Source organism: Macaca fascicularis, chromosome 20 (genome assembly GCF_037993035.2).
Source record: "Macaca fascicularis isolate 582-1 chromosome 20, T2T-MFA8v1.1".
In the NCBI taxonomy this organism is placed as follows: Eukaryota; Metazoa; Chordata; class Mammalia; order Primates; family Cercopithecidae; genus Macaca; species Macaca fascicularis.
Genome location: NC_088394.1, coordinates 62725260 through 62745554, shown reverse-complemented (window position 1 = coordinate 62745554; position 20295 = coordinate 62725260). Strand labels below are relative to the sequence as shown.

Sequence of the window (20295 nt, the reverse complement as noted above, 5' to 3'; positions counted from 1 at the left end):
CTCTGGAGCCCAAGAGTTTGAGACCAACCTGGCAACATAAGAAGATCCCACTTCTACAAAAATTTAAAAATTAGCTGGGCGTGGTGGCACATGCCTTTAGTCCCAGCTACTTGGGAAGCTGAAGTGGGAAGATCACTTGAGCTCACAAGATGGTGGTATCTCTCCACACTGCACTTCAGCCTGGGCAACAGAGCCAGACTTTGTCTCAAAAAAAAGGAGAAAAAAAACCTGTTCAGGAGTTTGGTGCAATTAAAGATGCCCAGGGGAATGTCTTTGCTGCCCTGATGTTATAAAGCTCACACTGAATATGTCAGAATCAGCATTTTGTATCACCATCCCCAAATCCTTGATTTTGCAGTTGGATGTGACTAGGAAGTTTGTCACACACAACTGCATGTGTGTTTTGTGCTTGTTACTGCCTTCTTTTCAGTGTTCTAAAGCTAACATGTATTTTTATTTATGTGCATGTAATTTCTTTTCCCTTTTTCCCCCAGTTGTGAAAGATTTTCAAGACTATATGGAACCTGAAGAAGGTTGTCAAGGTTCACCACAGAGGAGAGGACCTCTGACCTCAGGCTCCGATGAAGAAAATGTTGCCCTGCCTCTGGGTGACAATGTGCTGACTCATAACCTGGGGATCCCGGTGTTGGTGGTATGCACAAAGGTGCGTGCTAGGGGGTTGTTGGCTTGGCTGGGTTCGGGTAGTGAACAGTCACCATCTGCAAGAAAGTTTGAGAAACTATTGAGATTTTTTTCCCAAGGGAGAGTTGGGCTTATTTGGGATTCGTTAAGGTACATTGAATATGTCAAGACAGAAAAAATTATCATGTAAATTGAAAATTTAAATGCAGGAAACATGACTAGTCAGTTTACTCATGGCCTAGGGTTAATGTCTCTGAAGCACTGTTGACTTTCAAACTTAGAACTCACAGCAGTTGGCCAGTTGCAGTGGCTCACACCTGTAATCTCAGCACTTTGGGAGGCCGAGGGGGCGGATCACGAGGTCAGGAGATGGAGACCATCCTGGCTAACAGTGAAACCCCATCTCTACTAAAAATATAAAAAATTAGCCAGGCATGGTGGTGGGCGCCTGTAGTCCCAGCTACTTGGGAGGCTGAGGCAGGAGAATGGTGTGAACACAGGAGGCGGAGCTTGCAGTGAGCCGAGATCACGCCACCGCACTCCAGCCTGGGTGATAGAGCAACACTCCGTCTCAAAAAAAATAAATTAAAAAAAAAAGAACTCACAGCAGTTTTCTTAAGTCTGTTTAAATCAGTTGATGTGGTCCAAACTGATGGTGGAAAAATAGAATGATGAGGTAGGAATAGAAATTAAGTTCAGTCATGCCAGGCATGGTGGCTCACGTAATCCCAGCACTTTGGAAGGCTCAGGTGGGTGGATCATTTGAGGTCAGGCGTTCAAGACTAGTCTGGCCAACATGGTGAAACTCTGTCTCTACTAAAATACAAAAATTAGCCGGGCTTGGTGGCAGGCGCCTGTAAATCCCAGCTACTCGGGCTGAGGCAGGAGAATTGCTTGAGCTGGGAGGCTGAGGTTACAGTGAGCTGAGGTGGCGCCACTGCACTCCATCCTGGGCGACAGAGTGAGACTATGTCTCAAAAAAAACAAAAAGAAAAAAAAAAAAACTAAGTTCAGTCATAGAGAAATAAAGTTGTATCTCTTATATGAGGAAAAACAATAGGTTTTAAAACTTTTTTTTTTTTTGAGATGGAGTTTCGCTCTTGTTGCCCAGGCAGAGTGCAGTGGTGCCATCTCGGCTCACTGCAACTTCTGCCTTCACAGTTCAAGTGATTCTCCTGCTTCAGCCTCCTGAGTAGCTGGGATTACGGGTGCCTGCCACCACGCCCGGCTAATTTTGTATTTTTATTAGAGATGGGGGTTTCTCCATGTTGGTCAGGCTGGTCTCAAACTCCCAACCTCAGGTGATCTGCCTGCCTTGACCTCCCAGAGTGCTGGAATTACAAGCATAAGCCACCACGCCTGGCCACATTTGGGGTTTTAAAAGTACTTTATTTCCAGTCAGAGCCATCATGTTACCCAATTATAGTGTGCCATTCTCATCCTGTTCTTGAGAATGGAGCCCTGTGGAGTGGAGTGCACAACTGTGTGCACTGGGCCTGTCTCCTGATGGGAACTTGTTTGATGTTTAGAATAAACTATTAGGTGATCAGGCCTATTACATCTTCACTCTACGGATAAAAAAAAAACTGAGGCCCAAGATGAACAAGAAAAATCTCCAGTTCTTTTTTACTCTTCTCTAATTAATGCTTGGACCCTGAGCTATGGCTTTCTTCTTTGGAGCCCCAGTACTTTATTTCTGAAGAATGCGGTGTTCCCATCATCAGCAGGCAATGAGGCAAAAAGGTGACTCTGTCTGTCTTCCCTGCAGTGTGATGCGGTGAGTGTCTTGGAAAAGGAGCACGATTACAGGGATGAGCATTTGGACTTTATCCAGTCACACCTGCGGAGGTTCTGCCTTCAGTGTATCCTTTGGGCGCTGTGTGGGGCCTGGGTCACAGGCTTTCTTCCAAATGGGGCATCTTCAAAGAGATAAAGCACCTCCCGAACTCAAAATAGTGTTCTGCCAGAGAGCTTTGTATGTATCTTTTTAGTAGGTTTATGTTTTACTGTGTTGGAGTTTTAGGTTTATTAACTTGTGTCTACCTTTGATCATGCGTTTGTTTGTTTGTTTGTTTGTTTTAAGACAGTGTTTCACCACTTTGGCCAGGCTAGTCTCAAATTCCTGACCTCAAGTGATCCACCCACCTCAGTCTCCCAAAGTGCTGGGATTATAGCTGTTAGCCACTGCGCTTGGCGTATTTTTAAATTGTTTTTCTAAGACGAAGTCTGCGCTGTCACCCAGGCTGGAGTGCAGTGGTGCAATCTTAGCTCTCTGCATCGTTGTGCTCCTGGGTTCAAGCAATCCTCCTGCCTCAGCCTCTTGAGTACCTGGGACTGCAGTTGTGCACCACCACATCCAGATTTTTTGTTTGTTTTGAGACAGAGCTTCACTCTTGTCATCCAAGCTGGAGTGCAATGGCATGATCTCAGCTCACTGCAACCTCCATCTCCTAGGTTCAAGTGATTCTCCTGCCTCAGCCTCCCGAGTAGCTGGGATTACAGGTATGAGCCACCACACCTGACTAATTTTTGTACTTTTAGTAGAGATGGGGTTTCACCATGTTGGCCAGGCTAGTCTTGAACTCCTGACTTCATGTGATCCACCCACCTCGGCTGCCTCAAAATGCTGGGATTACAGGCTTGAGCCACCACGCCCGGCCATCTGGATAATTTTTGTATTTTTAGTAGAGATAGGGTTTTAGCATGTTGGCCAGGCTGTTCTCGAATTCCTGACCTCAAGTGATCTGCCCGCCTCGGCCTCCCAAAGTGCTGGGATTACAGGCGTGAGCCACCGCCTCCGCCCACTTTTATTAATGCTGTGCATTTGATAAGCCTTCGTATTAAGAATTTAATGTGATCATTTTATCATCAAATTACTTTTATCATACTGTCTTAGAAATATTTTTTTGTTTTGAGACGGAGTCTTGCTCTGTCACCCAGGCTGGAGTGCAGTGGCACAATCTCGGCTCACTGCAAGCTCCGCCTCCTGGGTTCACGCTATTCTCCTGCCTCAGCCTCCCGAGTAGCTGGGACTACAGGTGCCTGCCACCATGCCTGGCTAATTTTTTTTAAATTTTTAGTAGGGACGGGGTTTCACTGTGTTAGCCAGGATGGTCTCGATCTCCTGACCTCGTGATCTGCCCGTCTCGGCCTCCCAGAGTGTTGGGATTACAGGCGTGAGCCACCGCGCCCGGCAGAAATATTTTTAAACTTTGCTTTTATGTAGAAAAGGTCAATTACCAAACAGGGTATTGTTTTATAGGCCACTGGTGTTTCCCATATGTTTGTGTTTCGTGCTGTCCATGATAGAGAGGTGGTAGTGTCTGTAGTCTTTTGAGTCCTGTTACTGTAAAAGGCCAATAGCAGCTGGTGCCATGGTTCCACACCCTGGGGTGGAGGTGAGAGATGAGTTCCTGCCACCTTTTTTGGGATGGCCCATTAGCCTTTTGGCACCCATCCCTCAAAAAATGGGGTTAGTGATAAATTTGGTCACATGTAAGCATCTGCCTGGGAAGGAATCTGTGTACCTTGATATTCTGAGAGTGTTTTCCTGGGCTAACCACAGAGCCAGTACTTGACTTCTCAGAGAGTAATTTGTGGGATCAAGACAACAATTTACATGTTAAAAAATAAACTGCACAGCCCACTAGCATCAACATAGCTTTATGCTTTTGACTTGGTTCATCTGCTACTATGACCTTTTTACTTATTTATTTATTATTTTTTACCAGTTTGCAATATGCATATGTAATACTATAAGCGTTTTAGTTTTTAAAATTGTAACGCTTTCTGTTACTCATGTATTGATTAAAAACTGATCAACCTATGAGTAGTACTTTGAGGTTATATGTGTTTGATTTTGTCTCCTCCTGCAGTGAATTGATTTTTCTTAAGCAGATTGATTAGATGGAGCTGCCTTGATTTACACATCAGTGAAAGAAGAGAAAAACCTCGACTTGTTGTATAAGTATATTGTTCATAAAACATACGGTTTCCACTTCACCACACCTGCCTTAGTTGTGGAAAAGGATGCCGTTTTTATGTGAGTTATTTTGAGATGATGCTTTGAAACTCTTCTTTTTACAGTACATTTGCTTTTTACATTTTACCCCTTCAAGGAAGGTGCCTTCTGTCTGTGTCTTCTATAGCCAGCTCTCTCACTGCACCTTCTCTCTCTGCTCCTTTCCGAATTATGAGGCATTTGCCTGAGGGAAGTGGGTGGTGTGGTCAGGGGTGCTGCCTTTCTTCATCAAGAGCAAGTTGCCAAAACCTAAGCTAGCGATTTTTGGCACTCACTGTCAACTCTGGTAAAATACTGGCTGGGGAGGGAATATAGGGAATTGTGCTTGGGGGATCCTGAATGTCTTCTGTTAAAACGCCTGCTTTATCTGTGTGTTGGCAGGGATGATTGCAAACATCCTCTCAGCATCTCTGTCAGCATGGGCTTTGGCTATACTAAGTGCGTACTGTGTTTCTGGCATTTCACATTTTGGGAGCCACTGGAGTTGATTGTCCTCGATAGAGACTTGGATACCTGTTTTCCCAACCTGGTGTCTTTCTCTTACTGGAGAATCATAGTGTTGCTGGATGCATAAATGTGAAGCTGTGGTCTCTGACAGGAATTGTGTTAGCAGATTGATGTTCAGGCTTCAGTATCCTCCTGACTTAAAAAACAATTACATTATTCATTCAGGAAACCTTACTCAGCACCCACTAGGTGCTCAGGTTCTCTGCAAGGGACACAGAAATGAATGATACGTGTTCCTCGCACATGGCACTGTAGAGGGGACACACACAGCTGAAGAAGGGAAGGGCAGTGATGGGGTTATGGAGGAAGTATGGCAGGGAAGGTGGGAGGGTGATGCTGGAAGACAAGTGGTAGATCCCACGCGGACTGGAAAGAATTGCAATAGGGGAAGCCGGCGAGTGCAGTCTGTGAGAGGCTGGAAATGCGAAAGCCAGGAGCTGTCAGGGAACTGGGTTGCCTCCTGCATAGTCAAGGAGAGTGTCACTCAGGCTAATCATAGATGGCATACCTACAGGCTTGGGCTGATTTTAGAGACTTGTTCAGAGCAGTCAGGCAGGTGCCAAAGGCACAAGCCCAGTGAGAGGTGTGTTTTTGGAATCACTTGGTATCCAAATCACATGTCATCCCTAGGAGCAAGGAGACCGGTTGATTTTGGGGCTGGTCTGGAATGAAGAAGCATCTCTGAGCTTACAAAGGCTGCATGGCCCACGGCAGTATCTCAGTCATGCCCTATCCCTTTGCACATTTGGTCCTGTTGGTTACTTCTCTGTTGACTGGCAAAATCAGCAAGGATATTGGGGTGGAGCACCCTGGCTAAGTACCCTCTTGATTATAGAGCTATGGAGTAGAAGTCAGATGGAGAATGAAAGGCCTGTGAGAACAATCAGTCAGTTGCCACCTTTCAGAGCTGCTTGAGTTCAAAAGTGTGTCATACAGGACATTTTACCATTACTACCTTTAAGGGATTCAGGTGGGAACCCTAGGCTGTGGCTTCACATAATGGAACTTGGGTGCCATCCTACCTGTGATGTTGAGCTGTCCAGCACTGGTGTAGGAACCTCAAGGACCGTGCTCCTCTGGTTTGGGGCCTAGGACAAACATAGGCCCTGCATGCCACTTGGTTCTAGGACACATTTTCCCATGCAAGCAAAGTTAATGAACCAGTCCACAAGATAACCGTTGCAAGAATTCTTAGAGAAACAACCTGCAGGAGGGGAGCCATGACAGAGCCCAAGAAAACCATCCCATCCCGAGCTCTGCCTTCTGTGCTGCTCTCACACAGTGGGGTCTGAACAGGACCCCACTGTGTCCTTGCTCTTCTAGGTGGAGTTGTGGGAGAGTGCTAAATGCTTTGAGTGGGGCAGCCTGTGGAGTCAGATCTCGTACTGGCTCCTTAGACCTTGGGCCGGTGAACTCCGTGTGGAGCAGGACCTGCAATGTTGTTCTGATGATTATATCCACAGTGTATTTTGGCACATCTGCCAAAAGCTACAAACAGCCCCCAATAACTACATACTGTATCTTATGGGAAGGGTCCTACCGAGGAGTCCTGAATGTGATCTGAGTATGCTCTAAGGCAACCCCAGAAAAAGCAATTCAGTCCCTCTCTCTTTGCCTTTAGACCTGCAGGCTGGGACAATGAAAAGAAAATAGCTATTTTACATGAAAATTTTACAACCGTGAAGCCAGAAGATGCATATGAAGACTTTATTGTGAAACCTCCCGTGAGAAAGGTAGTCAAAGACAATTGCTTTAAGGGCTTAGGGCTGGGCATGGTGGCTCACACCTGTAATCCCAGCACTTTAGGAGGCCAAGGCGGGCAGATCACACGAGGTCAGGAGTTTGAGACAGCCTGGCCAACATGGCGAAACCCTGTCTCCACCAAAAATACAAAAATTAGCCAGGTATGGTGGCAGGCGCCTGTAATCCCAGCTACTTGGGAGGCTGAGGCATGAGAATCGCTTGAACCTGGGAGGCAGAGGTTGCAGTGAGCCCAGATTGCACCACTGCACTCCAACCCTGGCAACAGAGCGAGACTCCATATCAAAAAAAAAAAAAGAAAAAGGGTTTAGGTGTTTTTTAATGCAAAAAGAAACCTATAAAGATGGGGCGTGGTGGCTCATTCCTGTAATACCAGCAGTTTGGGAGGCTGAGGCAGGAGAATTGCTTGAACCCTGGAGGCGGAGGTTGCAGTGAGCCGAAATCATGCCACTGTACTCCATTGTGGGCGACAAGAGCGAGACTCTGTCTCAAAAACAAAACAAAACAAAAAACTATAAAGAAACAGGTCTTACACATTGTGTAGTTTGTAGGGGTTGGTGGGGAGTAGTAAGTCCCAGGGCCTTTTGTTGATTTTTTTTTTTTTTTGAGACGGAGTCTCGCTCTGTCACCCAGGCTGGAGTGCAGTGGCCAGATCTCAGCTCACTGCAAGCTCCGCCTCCTGGGTTTACCCCATTCTTCTGCCTCAGCCTCCCAAGTAACTGGGACTACAGGCGCTCGCCACCTCGCCTGGCTAGTTTTTTTTTTTTGTATTTTTTAGTAGAGACGGGGTTTCACCGTGTTAGCCAGGATGGTCTCGATCTCCTGACCTCATGATCCACCCGTCTCGGCCTCCCAAAGTGCTGGGATTACAGGCTTGAGCCACTGCGCCCGCCCGGCCTTGTTGATCTTTAAATGAGGTCTGGTGTTATGTAAATGGCTCGGGGCTGGTGGGCAGGAGTGATGGAATGCCCACCTGGAGTTGGTGGTGTTTCCCATTAAGTCCTGCCAGTGCTGCTGTTGCCTCTGGATTGCTGTTATTGGATCCCCTCATGTGATGTCCTGCAGACCCTGAGGTGTTTAGAACCCGCCAGACTTAAAAACGCCAGTTGGCTACATGCCACAGCTGGTTTTGGGAGAGGTCTGTGCCAGGCTAGAAAAATGTTACTCTGCAGTCTCAGCAGGGATCCCCTAGACCTGTGTCAAAGCCTGAGCCTCAGACTCTCCTTTCGGCATGAAGTTTGACAGTGGTTGGGAGTATTCTTGGCCTGTGGCCACACATGTGTATGTTTCTTCACAGCTGGTCCACGACAAAGAGTTGGCAGCAGAAGATGAGCAGGTGTTCCTAATGAAGCAACAGGTAAGAAGACCAGTGAGGTTAGAACAGAGGCCTTCTCATATATGAAATGCCAGTTCCTAGGGTGGGATTGGAGGTGTCTGCATGTGGGGATTCACAAAGAGCTTGCAGTGGTAGAGGGGTTGGGACCAGGTCTCATTCCCTCCTATTTCTAGGATTAGTTGGGGATGGACCACTTTCCTTAGCAGATCACCTGCCTGCCTTGCAGACTCCTACAGGAATAGTAGGATTCGTGTCTTTTAAGTGCTTTCTTTGGAAACGCGGTTTTCTGGCATAATACTTCCTATGTTGACAGTTTACCAAGTAACCTGACTACACTTCCATTATTTCTTTCTTTTTATTTATTTACTTTTAATTTAAGTTCTAGGGTACATGTGCACAATGTGCAGGTTTGTTTAAGTTCTAGGGTACATGTGCACAACGTGCAGGTTTGTATACGTATACATGTGCCATATTGGTGTGCTGCACCCATCCATTATTTCATGTAGCCTCACACAGCCCTGTACATAAAGGCAGGTGATGCCCATTTTGCAGGTGAGGAGAGTAACTTCCCCGAGCCGACGGTTTAGAATGCAAACTTCACATTTCTCTAACCCAGATTATTGTTAGATTTGTCCTGGGTCCACCTATCATCTGCCCAGTGGTATAGGCAGGTCAGCAGGAGGTTTTGATGGTTCTTTTTCCAACTGTTTCCTTCTTTTTCCAACCTTTTCCTTTCTGTCCCTTGCTTGCTTCCTGAGCTTCAAAACTGGTTACTTGGAGTATTTTTTTTCACCATGCACCAAACTGCTCAATTAAAATTTTTTGCATTTGTAGTATAAAACCTAGGACTTAGTTGTTGTTAATAGTGCCCTCTAGTGGAGTACTTGTAGTAAGTTTTTCTCTAGGCCTTGGTTAATGGCCAGTTTGTCCCTCTCTTTGCAGTCACTCCTTGCCAAGCAGCCAGCCACGCCCACGAGAGCTTCTGTGAGTACCTTACACTAAACAGAGGGTCAAGGCCCAGTGTTGCAGGTGTCGTCAAACTTTATACCATTATTTGTGAGAGCTTATATTTGTGTGGGTTTTGTGTTTTCAGTGGGAATTTGGTTTCCCTAAAGACCCGTGACCAGAAACATAAAAGAAACTCAAGATGTTTCTGGTGAAAGAATGCAACTCTGGGAATTAGGGTGAGCTAGCTTTGTTATCTGGATGTCTTTCAGGAGAAACAGATCCAGAAAGGGCTTGAGTTGAGGGCATACTGCCAGTCCTGTACCATAGCCTATGAAAAATATCCTGCAGAAGCACGTCTCCATTTGTGGCATATGTATTTTTTGTTATTGTTATGCCTGTGTGTGACCTTAGCTGCTTTTGAACTTAGGAATCTCCTGCAAGAGGACCCTCTGGCTCTCCAAGGACTCAGGGTCGGGGAGGGCCAGCCAGTGTGCCTAGCTCCTCCCCAGGCACGTCAGTAAAAAAGCCGGACCCAAACATCAAAAGTATGTATTCCTCAAAAGTATGTCTCTTTGGAGAGTAGTTTAGTTTCAGACCTGAGCCCTGCAGGGGCTGTGTGGCTGAGTCTATAAGGTGGAGACTCATGGAAGCCAGGCTATTCTCTTCCTCATTAAGGGCTACTTTCCATTTCCCCCATTCCAGAGGAAGAAGGTCTGTGGTAGACAGAGACCAGGGCCTGTTCCTTTGTTGGAATTGGTAGCCCATGCACCTGGCTCTGGGTGAGACCTCACTTAGGCCCTGCACATTCCTTCAGAGAGGAATGCAAAATAATAACTTTATTTTATTTTTTTAGAGACAGGGTCTCAGTCTGTCACCTATCCTGTGGCACAGTCATGTGATCATAGCGCACTGCAGCCTCAAACTCCTGGGCTCAAGCAATCCTCCCACGTCAACTCCTGAGTAGCTGGGACTACAGGCGTGTGCCACCATGCCCAGCTAATTTTTTAAACTTTTATTGTAGGCCAGATGCAGTGCCTCATGCCTATAATCCTAGTACTTTGGGAGGCCAAGGTGGGAGGACTGCTTGAGCTCAAGAGTTGGAGACCAGCCTGGGCCAAATAGTGAGACCTCGCCTCTACAGAAAATTTCAAAATTAGCTGGGCATGATTGTGCTTGCCTCTAGTCCCAGCTACTCAAGTGGATGAAGCGGCAGGATTGCTTGAGCCCAGGGCATTGAGGCTGCAGTGAGCTGTGATTATGCCACCGCACTCCAGCCAGGGTGACAGAGTGAGACTCTTTATTTTATTTTTTTTTGAGACGGAGTCTCGCTCTGCCGCCCAGGCTGGAGTACAGTGGCCGGATCTCAGCTCACTGCAAGCTCCGCCTCCCAGGTTTACGCCATTCTCCTGCCTCAGCCTCCCGAGTAGCTGGGAATACAGGCACCTGCCACCTCGCCCGGCTAGTTTTTTGTATTTTTAGTAGAGATGGGGTTTCACCGTGTTAGCCAGGATGGTCTCAATTTCCTGACCTCGTGATACGCCCGTCTCGGCCTCCCAAAGTGCTGGGATTACAGGCTTGAGCCACCGCGCCCGGCCGAGACTCCTTAAAAAAAAAAAAAAAGGTCGGGTGTGGTGACTCACGCCTGTAATCCTGTAATCTCAGCACTTTGGGAGGCTGAAGTGGGCAGATCACTTGAGGTCAGGAGTTTGAGACCAGCCTGGCCAACATGGTGAAACCTTCTCTCTACTAAAAATACACAAAGGAGCCAGGTGTGATGGTGGGTAGCTGCAATCCTAGCTACCTGGGAGGTAGAGGCAGGAGAATGGCTTGAACCCGGGAGGGTGAGGTTACAGTGAGCCAAGATTGTGCCACTGCACTCCAGCCTGGGCAACAGAGCAAGACTCCATCTCAACAAAACACAAAAGAATTTTTTGTAAAGGTGGGGGTCTCACTGATACTGCCGAGGCTGGTCTCAAGCTCCTAGCCTCAAGCAGTCCTACCCGCTTGGTCTCCCCAAATGATGGGATTACAGGCGTGAGCCACCACGCCTGGCTGAGGGAGTCACTTTAAAGTGTGTATTTTGAATCCTTAGCCTTGTTTCTCATGTTTATATTATTACTATTTATGAATTGTGGGGATTTTTTCCTCCTTCACTTCTCTTGTCAAGCTCAACTACTTTTCAGATTAAGTAGCTTTTATCCCAGTAACTTAGTGATACTCAGAGATACTGCCTGCAATGAAACCATTAAAAAACAGTTTTATTTAATGCTTGCATGTTTGATGGGTGTGTTCTATTCAGGATGTGAGCTTTTCACAGCAGGTTTGGAATGTTAAGTGCTCATGCGCCTTTGAAAAACACTGTCTCATGGACGGGGAGGTGGAGTGGAGCACAGGTTATCTATTTTGCCCCCAAACAAGTGGGAAATGTAAACATGGTTCCACTTAGTAATCATGCTAAGTAGCCTCAGCGGCATCGGTAGCAGTGTAAAGGCATCGTAGCAAATGAATGTTATCAATATCCTAGGAAGCTGATAGCCACAAATGGCTAATGCCAAGCTGAGAACTAGGGTGTTTAATTTTAAGTCTTCCAGTTTATATGATGCTTTTTTTCCCCTTTAATTTTCCTTAGATAATGCTGCAAGTGAAGGGGTGTTGGCCAGCTTCTTCAACAGTCTGTTAAGTAAAAAGACAGGCTCTCCTGGAAGTCCTGGTGCTGGTGGGGTGCAGAGCACAGCCAAGAAGTCAGGTACAGAAGGGCCCTGGAGACCTGTGACTCTTGTGGTTGAGCAGTCTTGCAAGGATGGAGAGGCAGACACCTGCCCTGCCGACCCCACAGTGTCCTGAATAGCCAAGCAAGGAAGCAGGTCTTCACTTCCTACTGAGCAGTGTGCCATGCTTTCAGTGGGATTGCTGTACTACCATGCAGGTTTCCTTGGCACATTGAGAGTGGGATTTGTGTACATTAGGGTTCTTGGGAACTGGGTGTTGGGTGAGTTGAGATATAGCCTAAATTACATATGTGGCCGTGTTGTAGAACCTCTTCAGTAGAAGTCATGGTCCATGGAGGGTGTACCAGTGACTTTTTTTTTTTTTCCTTTTTCCAAGATGGAGTTTTGCTCTTGTTGCTCAGGCTGGAGTGCAATGGCACGATCTCACCTCACTGCAACCTCCGCCTCCCAGGTTCAAGCGATTCTCCTGCCTCAGCCTCCCGAGTAGCTGGGATTACAGGTGCCCTGCCACCACGCCCAGCTAATTTTTTGTATTTTTAGTAGAGATGTGGTTTCATCATGTTGGCCAGGCTGGTCTTGAACTCTTGACCTCAGGTGATCCCTCCACCTCAGCCTCCCAAAGTGCTGGGATTACAGGTGTGAGCCACCGCCCCTGGCTGACAATTTTTGTTTTGTTTTGTTTTAATAGAGACGGAGTCTTGCTGTGTCGCCCAGGCTAAAGTGCAGTGGCGTGATCTCAACTCACTGCCAACCTCTGCCACCTGGGTTCAAGCAATTTTCTTGCCTCAGCCTCCCGAGTAGCTAGGACTACAGGCACGCACCACCACATCTGGCTAATTTTTTTGTATTTTTAATAGAGATGGTGTTTCACTGTGTTGGCCAGGCCGTTCTCGAACTCCTGACCTCAGGTGATCCGCCTGCCTTGGCCTCCCAAAGTGCTGGGATTAGAGACGTGAGCCACGGCACCTGGCGTACTTTTAATTTTTTTAAATTATACTAAAGCCTTAGTTGTTCTGAACCAGTGATGTTTTATTTGTTCTATTTTTTTTTTTCTGTGACGCTTTGTAAGGATTTTGGTTTACTCCACTGCCCCCAGTTTTTCTGTGAACTAGAACCTGTGAACCCTCACTGTCTCACTGCAGAGTCAGGGCCTCCTCCTCCTCCCTGAAGCTCCTCACTTATCACATCCCCACCTCTGTGGCAGCCACCGCCTGTCCTTCCATGTAGGCAGGTAGGGCAGGTCTGTGTCTTGGAGATCTCTGAAACAAAACAAAACATGTTCCTTGGGAATTAACATTTTCCCAGGAAGCTGCAGGACATTTTTTTTTTGGATTGGAGCCTTGCTCTGTCGCCCAGGCTGGAGTGCAGTGGCATGATCTCGGCTCACTGCAGCCTCTGCTTCCCGGGTTCGAGCAGTTCTCCTGTCTTAGCCTCCCGGGTAGCTGGGGTTACAGGCGCCCACCACCATGCCTGGCTAATTTTTTTCTATTTTTAATAGAGATGGGGTTTCACCATATTGGCCAGGCTGGTCTTGAACTTCTGACCTTGTGATCCCCCCGCCTCAGCCTCCCAAGCTGGGATGACAGGCGTGAGCCACCACGCCCGGCGTGCTGGAGGACATTTTAAGGGGTCTTTGCTTTCCATTTTCCATTGGCTATAAGGTATGTTTATACAGTGTTTCCCTAATTGATGTCTTCAGGGCAGAGGAGACCCTCAGGAAATCACTCCATCCTTGGGGCAGCCTGGGCCTTCAGTGGCTTCCACATTCTAAGAAACTCAGAGTCTGGTCTAGTGACCCAGACTCTGGGCTGGTAGTATTCCCTACTGGGAAATAGGTGTCTATTTCTAGGCCCGTTAGTTTCTGACAGCAGAAAAACACAAGTACAGACTTGATGCAGGATTGAATTATCTGGGTATAGTCTTATATTCTTATTGAAACAATGTTTTCAGGCTATCCATGTGAGTCAGTCTAGAATGTTATAATTGTAAACAAAACCTAAACACCTATCTGGGGCGAAGAAAATAGTTTCCACCATTGCTGAAATTCAGATACTACCTCTAGGAAAGTGGTGGTGAGAGCGCACAGGGGTCAGGGTTGGGTGGTGAGAAGGTTTTCAGAAAGGTTCTTGTATTTGGCACAAAGGCACCCCCCGCCAGGGAGCAGTCAGGTCACCCCCTTGGAGTTGGAGGAAGCACTGGCCTGTGACTTTTGGGATTAAGATGTGCTGAGTTGGGATCTCCTCTCCACAGCAGTGGAAAAAGGCTTTCCTCATTCTTACTGAGATTACTGTCATCAAGTGATTATAGAAGGCTGTATAATTTTAAATGCTCCTTTAAAAAAAATTGTTTCCTCTTCTCACATCATTACTTTGCTCTTTTGCTTTTTTTCAGGACAAAAGACTGTGTTGTCAAATGTTCAGGAAGAACTGGATAGAATGACTCGAAAGCCAGACTCTATGGTAACAAACTCTTCAACAGAAAATGAAGCCTGAACCTCCTTAAAAAGTGCATATGTCGAATGACCAAATAACTATGTATATTGATCTGCTAAGACCAGGATTTTTCTGATATGGCACATGCTATCAGTTTTTTGGGGCAGGGGAGATGAACTTAAAAAAAAAAAAAAAAACTTCATTGGCTTGTCCGAGTATGAAATGCACATTTAGGAAGGTTACATGTCAGACCCTTTGTTAAGGATAACCCTTGGACTCTCGGGCATGTGGCTCTTTTGTGGGAGGCAAGCACGTCTGGGCTTCTTGTGGAGGGGAAGGTAGAGTGAAAGAAGGAGGGCCCGCTTTCTATCAGGGTGGAGCAAATGAGACCAAGAAATCATTGGTAAGATGATGGTTAGTCTGACCAGTTTCATGTTAGCAAATTCACTTCTTCTTGGGAAGCAGATTAAGTGGCAGAAAGTCCAGGAAAGAAAGACCAGAAGGAGTAATGAGAGAAGTGATGGTGGGGAAGCTGAATGTTGAGGGAGGTGGAGGAAGGAGGAGATGAGCAGTGTCAGTAAATACTGTGCATTCAATAGAAGTTGAAGAATCATTGTTAGAAGCATTTCCAAACAAAACACTAAGCAAAATGGGAATTAGGCTTATTTCGAATGCATCTTTAACTTATGAAAGATGTACTAATTGTGGGGGTGCCTGAGTCAGGTGGAGCTGACCCAGGGGTGGGAACGATGGCAGCTGCCTGGGACCCATGTGCTTGGCTCAGGCTATGTCCTCATGAGAGGTGCTGGGCTCCATGGATATGTGTTGTGGGGCAGACAGTCACTGTGGGATGTCTTCAAAGTGAGCAGTTACAGAATTAGTTTACTTTGAATTTTGTTGTCTAAATAGCTCCTGCTTTGTTTTTTAAATTAAATTTTTTGTTTTTACTACCACGGGCTGGCCTAACTAACAGAAAATGGATGATCAACCTCTGGTTTTACCATAATGCAATGTGCCACAGAAAGTTTGGGGGAGGTTTTTAATGTAATTGCACTCTGGTTAATTGGCTCGTACCAAGTCCTGCCTTATGATTTGTGGAAAGCTTCAAGGAGTTCCACTGATGCAAAAGGGTCTTTTCCTAGCTTCCCGGTCTGATCAGTGCTATCAGATGGACAGATAAGCGTGAATGTTTTATACCGAAAATGGAAATGATACATTTCTCTTGTTATGTGTTTTCATAAAATGTAGCATTTTTTTTCTTATGGAAAAAAGTTTCAGGTGTCTCCCCACCTAGGGCAAATTCATGCACATTGTCATGTCATACCACCATTCTGGAAACGATTTCTGTGGATTTGAAATTGCACTTTTAATTTTATATATGACAGCATTTAAATGCAAACACTACCATGAATTTCATGTATAAAATGTTGTCAAACCAAGGGAAAAAACCACAGTTCATCATGTGGAGTTTACTTTTTTTATATGAATGTTTGTTGTACTGTGTCTAAGCATAACTTCCCTAATGTCATTACTTTTACATACCAGATTTGACTGACCACTAATGTAGTACTGGTGATAACTTAATATCCTATGTTGTGTCAAGACTCTTTTAAGACTTTCTTGAATTGCTTGCGTAAAGGTCTGAACACTGTTAAAGAGAAAGCTAAGTATCAACTTGCCTTTCAGATAGAAACGTTTCTTGTGCCAGTTTTATTGTTGAAATATACCATTTTTTTCCTTTTTTAATTCAGTTTTTTAAAAAAACAAATGTATTGTGGCTTCCGATTACCAGGTTGTCTAAGTAATGACAGTAAACTGACTGTAGAATGATAATTGTGGTATAGTGACCAATAGATGCCAAACAGCTTGTGGCCGCACTAAAGGTGGGGTCGCTTAGTCCCTGGGAGTAAAATGAGTGACCTCAGAAACAAGAATTCCTGGAAAGGCACATGCCGAAGAGGGATATGGTATAATTTTAAATCTTAATGCAAAATTTTAATATGTCTTTTTTTTTCTATCATTTGAACTGATAAGCACTTTTTGTGTCAATATAAAATATACTACAACTGATGAAATGCTAAGACATGTCTTGTGAAGGAAGGTTTCTTGGAGACCACTTTTATTTACACGTGACAAGTAGATGCTCCTAGTATCAGAAGAAGCTGATACGTAGTGTCATGTGCTCAGTGGTTGCCAAAGTCTACCAACTTTGGGGAGCTGCAGGGTTCTTTTTGGGAGGTGGGAGGAAGGGAGATGAGTTTTGTTATTTTGGGGTTTTCAAGCATTGGAACCAAAGGCCAAATAATAAACAGCCTTTAGTTTTTAAAGTAAAATTCATTTTATTTGCAGAGTACACTTGTATGGTAGACTGTTAAAGACAATTTTATGACTGTTATGACTATTTATGCACATTATAATGGTTACATCTGCTGTTTGTCTTTAAAATAAAAAAAAAAAAATCAAAGAAAAGCCCAACTTTGAATACGTGGCTGAGATAACGGCCAGGAATTGGTCTTTCCTAAAAATGCAATAGATATGCTGCTAGATTGTTATTTTGTTTGCACTTTTTTTGATTGGCATTTTAAAATCGGTAAACTGAAGACATTGTCGTGTTTTATTAATTTAACAAAGTTGAAAGTGACTGCTCTGTACATCATGACCTTAACAATGTTAATGCTGTAAGTGAAAGTTCACTGTTGTCTGTATACTAAATTTATTGGTGTTTCTAACTTAAAATTAAGACTGCAGATTATCCCCCACCAGCCTTAGTCCAGGGGTGTGGCTCTGTCCGGGTGCAGTATGCAGTCATGTGGAACCTTGCTTTCTAGTCCTGGGAAAAAAAGAAGATGTCTCTAATTACTGGCTTCAATAAACACGAATCCAGACTGCTTACAATTTTTGGTGGCTTTCTTTATGGTAAATCATCCCACTGGAGATACATTGAATTGTCTGCTAATCATATGGGGTATCTGATCACGTAACTAAAAATGTTTACCTGTCTCACTTGAAATTGTCAGAAATTCTGGAAAGAATAATATTGTAAAGCCATATTTATTTTATCCTATTTTTTAGAGGTGGGGGTTGTCAAGGCTGGTCTTGAACTCCTGGCCTCCAATGGTTCTCCCGCCTTGACCTCCCAAAGTGCTGGAGTTACAGGTGTGAGCCACCAAACCCAGGCTTGTTTTTTTGGTTTTTAAAAATTACAACCATCCTCGTGAGTATAAAGGTGGTAGGTATCTCAGTGACTAACAGTGTTAAGGAGCATCTTTTGATGTGTGTATTGGCCATTTGTGTATCTTTGGAGAAATGTCTGTTCAGATTCTTTGGTCATTTTTAAATTAGGTTATTTGCCTTTTGTGTTTTTTGTGTTTGTTTTTGAGACAGGGTCTTGCTTTGTGGCCCAGGCTGGAGTGCAGTGGCTTGGTTACAGCTTATTGTAGCCTTGACCTCCCAGACTCAAGTAATCTTCCTCCCAAAGTGCTGGGATTACAGACATGAGCCACTGCACCCAGCCTATTTGACTTTTTATCATTGGGTTGTAAGAGTTCTTTATCTATTCTGGATACTACACTCTTAACAGATATAACTCAGTCCTTTTGATATGCTCCCCTTCATCTCTGAGCATTTTCTTACTTTCTGGCACAAAAAGGTGTTCCAGGCTCACCTTGCATTTTCCCTGACTTTGTCCTGGAATCAGCCATTTTTCCAAGGAGTCCTGGTTCCTGGTTTCTTTTTTTTCTTTTTCTTTTTTTTTTGAGACAGAGTCTCGCTCTGTTGCCCAGGCTGGAGTGCAATGGCACAATCTCAGCTCACTGTAACCTCCACCTCCCGAATTCAAGTGATTCTCCTGCTTCAGCCTCCCGAGTAGCCAGGATTACAGGTATGCGCCACAACGCCTGGCTAAGTTTTATATTTTTAGTAGAGACGGGTTTCACCATGTTGGCCAGGCTGGTCTCAAACTCCGACCTCAGGTGATCCGCCCTCAGCCTCCCCAAGTGCTGGGATTACCGGTGTGAGCCACCATGCCCGGCTTAGAGCCCTGGTTTCTTTTAGTAGGAGATTGGTTTTTGGAAACCAAGATCTGGACGATAGGCATACTTAATTTTACTGAGTGTTACTACTTGTAGGCCTTTTGGTGGACACACCATATCTACTTTTCCACTTAACATTGCCTGTAAATTGGTTTATATTAGTTCTTGGAGATGTTTATTCTTGTTTATGGCTACATCGTATTCAATTGTGTAATGTACCTTGTTTATTCATCCGGTCTCTTGTAGATGGGCATTTAGGATGTTTGCAGTCTTGTATTATTACATCTAATGCTGCAATGAGTAACCTTCTGCATATCTTGTGTTTTATTTTGGAGATGTGGCTTCAGGGTAAATTCCTAGCAGTGGACCTACCTACTCAAAAGGTAAATGCGCATCTGTGGTTGTTAGATATCAAAATCCCTTCCATAGAGGTCACACCAATCTGCCTGCCTGTCAGCACTTGTACAGATTATTAATTCATTGTTATATTTTGTCTTAAGTTAGGAAGTTTGGTGAATAAATGTGTTGGGGATTATTTTATTTGATGATATGGGCATTAACATTGTAATAGCAAATGCTTACATTGGAGATTGCTGTATACCAGTCACTCTTCTATTTTAATTTTAATTTAATTTAATTTAGTTTAATTTTTTATTTTTTTTTGAGACGGAGTCTCGATCTGTCGCCCAGGCTGGAGTGCAGTGGCACAATCTTGGCTCACTGCAACCTCCACCTCCTGGGTTCAAGTGATTCTCCCGCCTCAGCCTCCCAAGTAGCTGGGACTAAAGGCGTGCACCACTACGCCCGGCTAATTTTTGTATTTTTAGTAGAGACAGGGTTTCACTATATTGGCCAGACTGGTCTCGAACTCCTGACCTCAGGTGATCCGCCCGCCTCAGCCTCCCAGAGTGCTAGGATTACAGGTGTGAACTATGGCACCCAGCCACCAGTCACTCTTCTAGGTGGTTTATACAAACTGATTTAAACTTCACAACAACTCTGCTGATATCCGTCTTAGTTTCCAGATGAGGAAATTAAGACATGGATAAGTAAGTAGCTGCTAAGGTCTCAGAATTTGAACGCAGGCAGTCTAGCTTCTGATTAGTTCTGAGTTTGAACTAATCATGGTGGTATGCTGATACTCTGTGCTCATTTAAAGCAATTGGGGACCCATGCGTGGTGGCTCACATCTGTAATCCCAGCACTTTGGGAAGCTGAAGTGGGCGGATCACAAGGTCAGGAGTTCGAGACCAGCCTGGCCAACATGGTGAAACCCCGTCTCTACTAAAAATACAAAAATTAGCCAGGCATGGTAGCCATGCCTGTAGTCCCAGTTACTCGGGAGGCTGAGACAGGAGAATCACTTGATCCTGGGAGGCAGAGGTTGCAGCGAGCCGAGATCGTGCCACTGCACTCCAGCCTGGGTGACAGAGTGAGACTGTATCTCAAAAAAATAATAAAGCAGATGGGGAAAATGTATCAATCGAGAGTGTTTTCATCTGTGGTCATAAGCAGCTGTGTGCTGCTATTCAAACTTTTCCTCTTGTGGTAATGAATGGAAGAGTCACTCTTGCTAGGTGGAGAGAATGGCAGAGAGAGAAAGTACCCAATATCCTCTACAAAGGGAGAAGGGACTGCAGTCGCAGGTATCTTGCTGGGAAATGCAAGTTGAGATGTCTTCCACTCATATCTTGGAATTTACTTTCTCTTAAGGTATGAAGAGCTTTAGGTGTTGCCTGCGGCAGGTGCCCTTGGCAGGCCCTGAGACAGACTTTCACCAGTGCAAATGTTCCTAGGTGTGCCTGTGAGGCTGGCAGGCTGGCCTGCCTGTAGACCTGCCTTAGGGGCCCTCACACACACCACTAACCTCTCTGGAATTCTCTTCTGC

General features: G+C 45.2%; 1 protein-coding gene across 3 annotated transcripts in view; it reads left to right on the top strand.

The window, feature by feature from the left end:
- The window catches only part of DYNC1LI2 (dynein cytoplasmic 1 light intermediate chain 2), a 33115-nt gene extending 15844 nt beyond the window's left edge, over positions 1 to 17271 (top strand). Inside the window, exons 5-13 of one of the 3 annotated variants that reach the window (XM_045382714.2) lie at positions 495 to 664; positions 2411 to 2504; positions 4549 to 4684; positions 6792 to 6903; positions 8229 to 8288; positions 9210 to 9251; positions 9643 to 9760; positions 11845 to 11961; positions 14336 to 17271. In XM_045382714.2, coding sequence (XP_045238649.1) covers positions 495 to 664; positions 2411 to 2504; positions 4549 to 4684; positions 6792 to 6903; positions 8229 to 8288; positions 9210 to 9251; positions 9643 to 9760; positions 11845 to 11961; positions 14336 to 14436 — 950 coding nt within the window. In that variant the 3' untranslated portion in view covers positions 14437 to 17271. Of the gene's footprint in view, positions 1 to 494; positions 665 to 2410; positions 3145 to 4517; positions 4685 to 6791; positions 6904 to 8228; positions 8289 to 9209; positions 9252 to 9642; positions 9761 to 11844; positions 11962 to 14335 lie in introns of those variants that run through there. The other 2 variants (XR_012428947.1, XM_074027244.1) reach the window with 2 other exon arrangements.
- The last annotated feature ends 3024 nt before the right edge of the window (positions 17272 to 20295 follow it).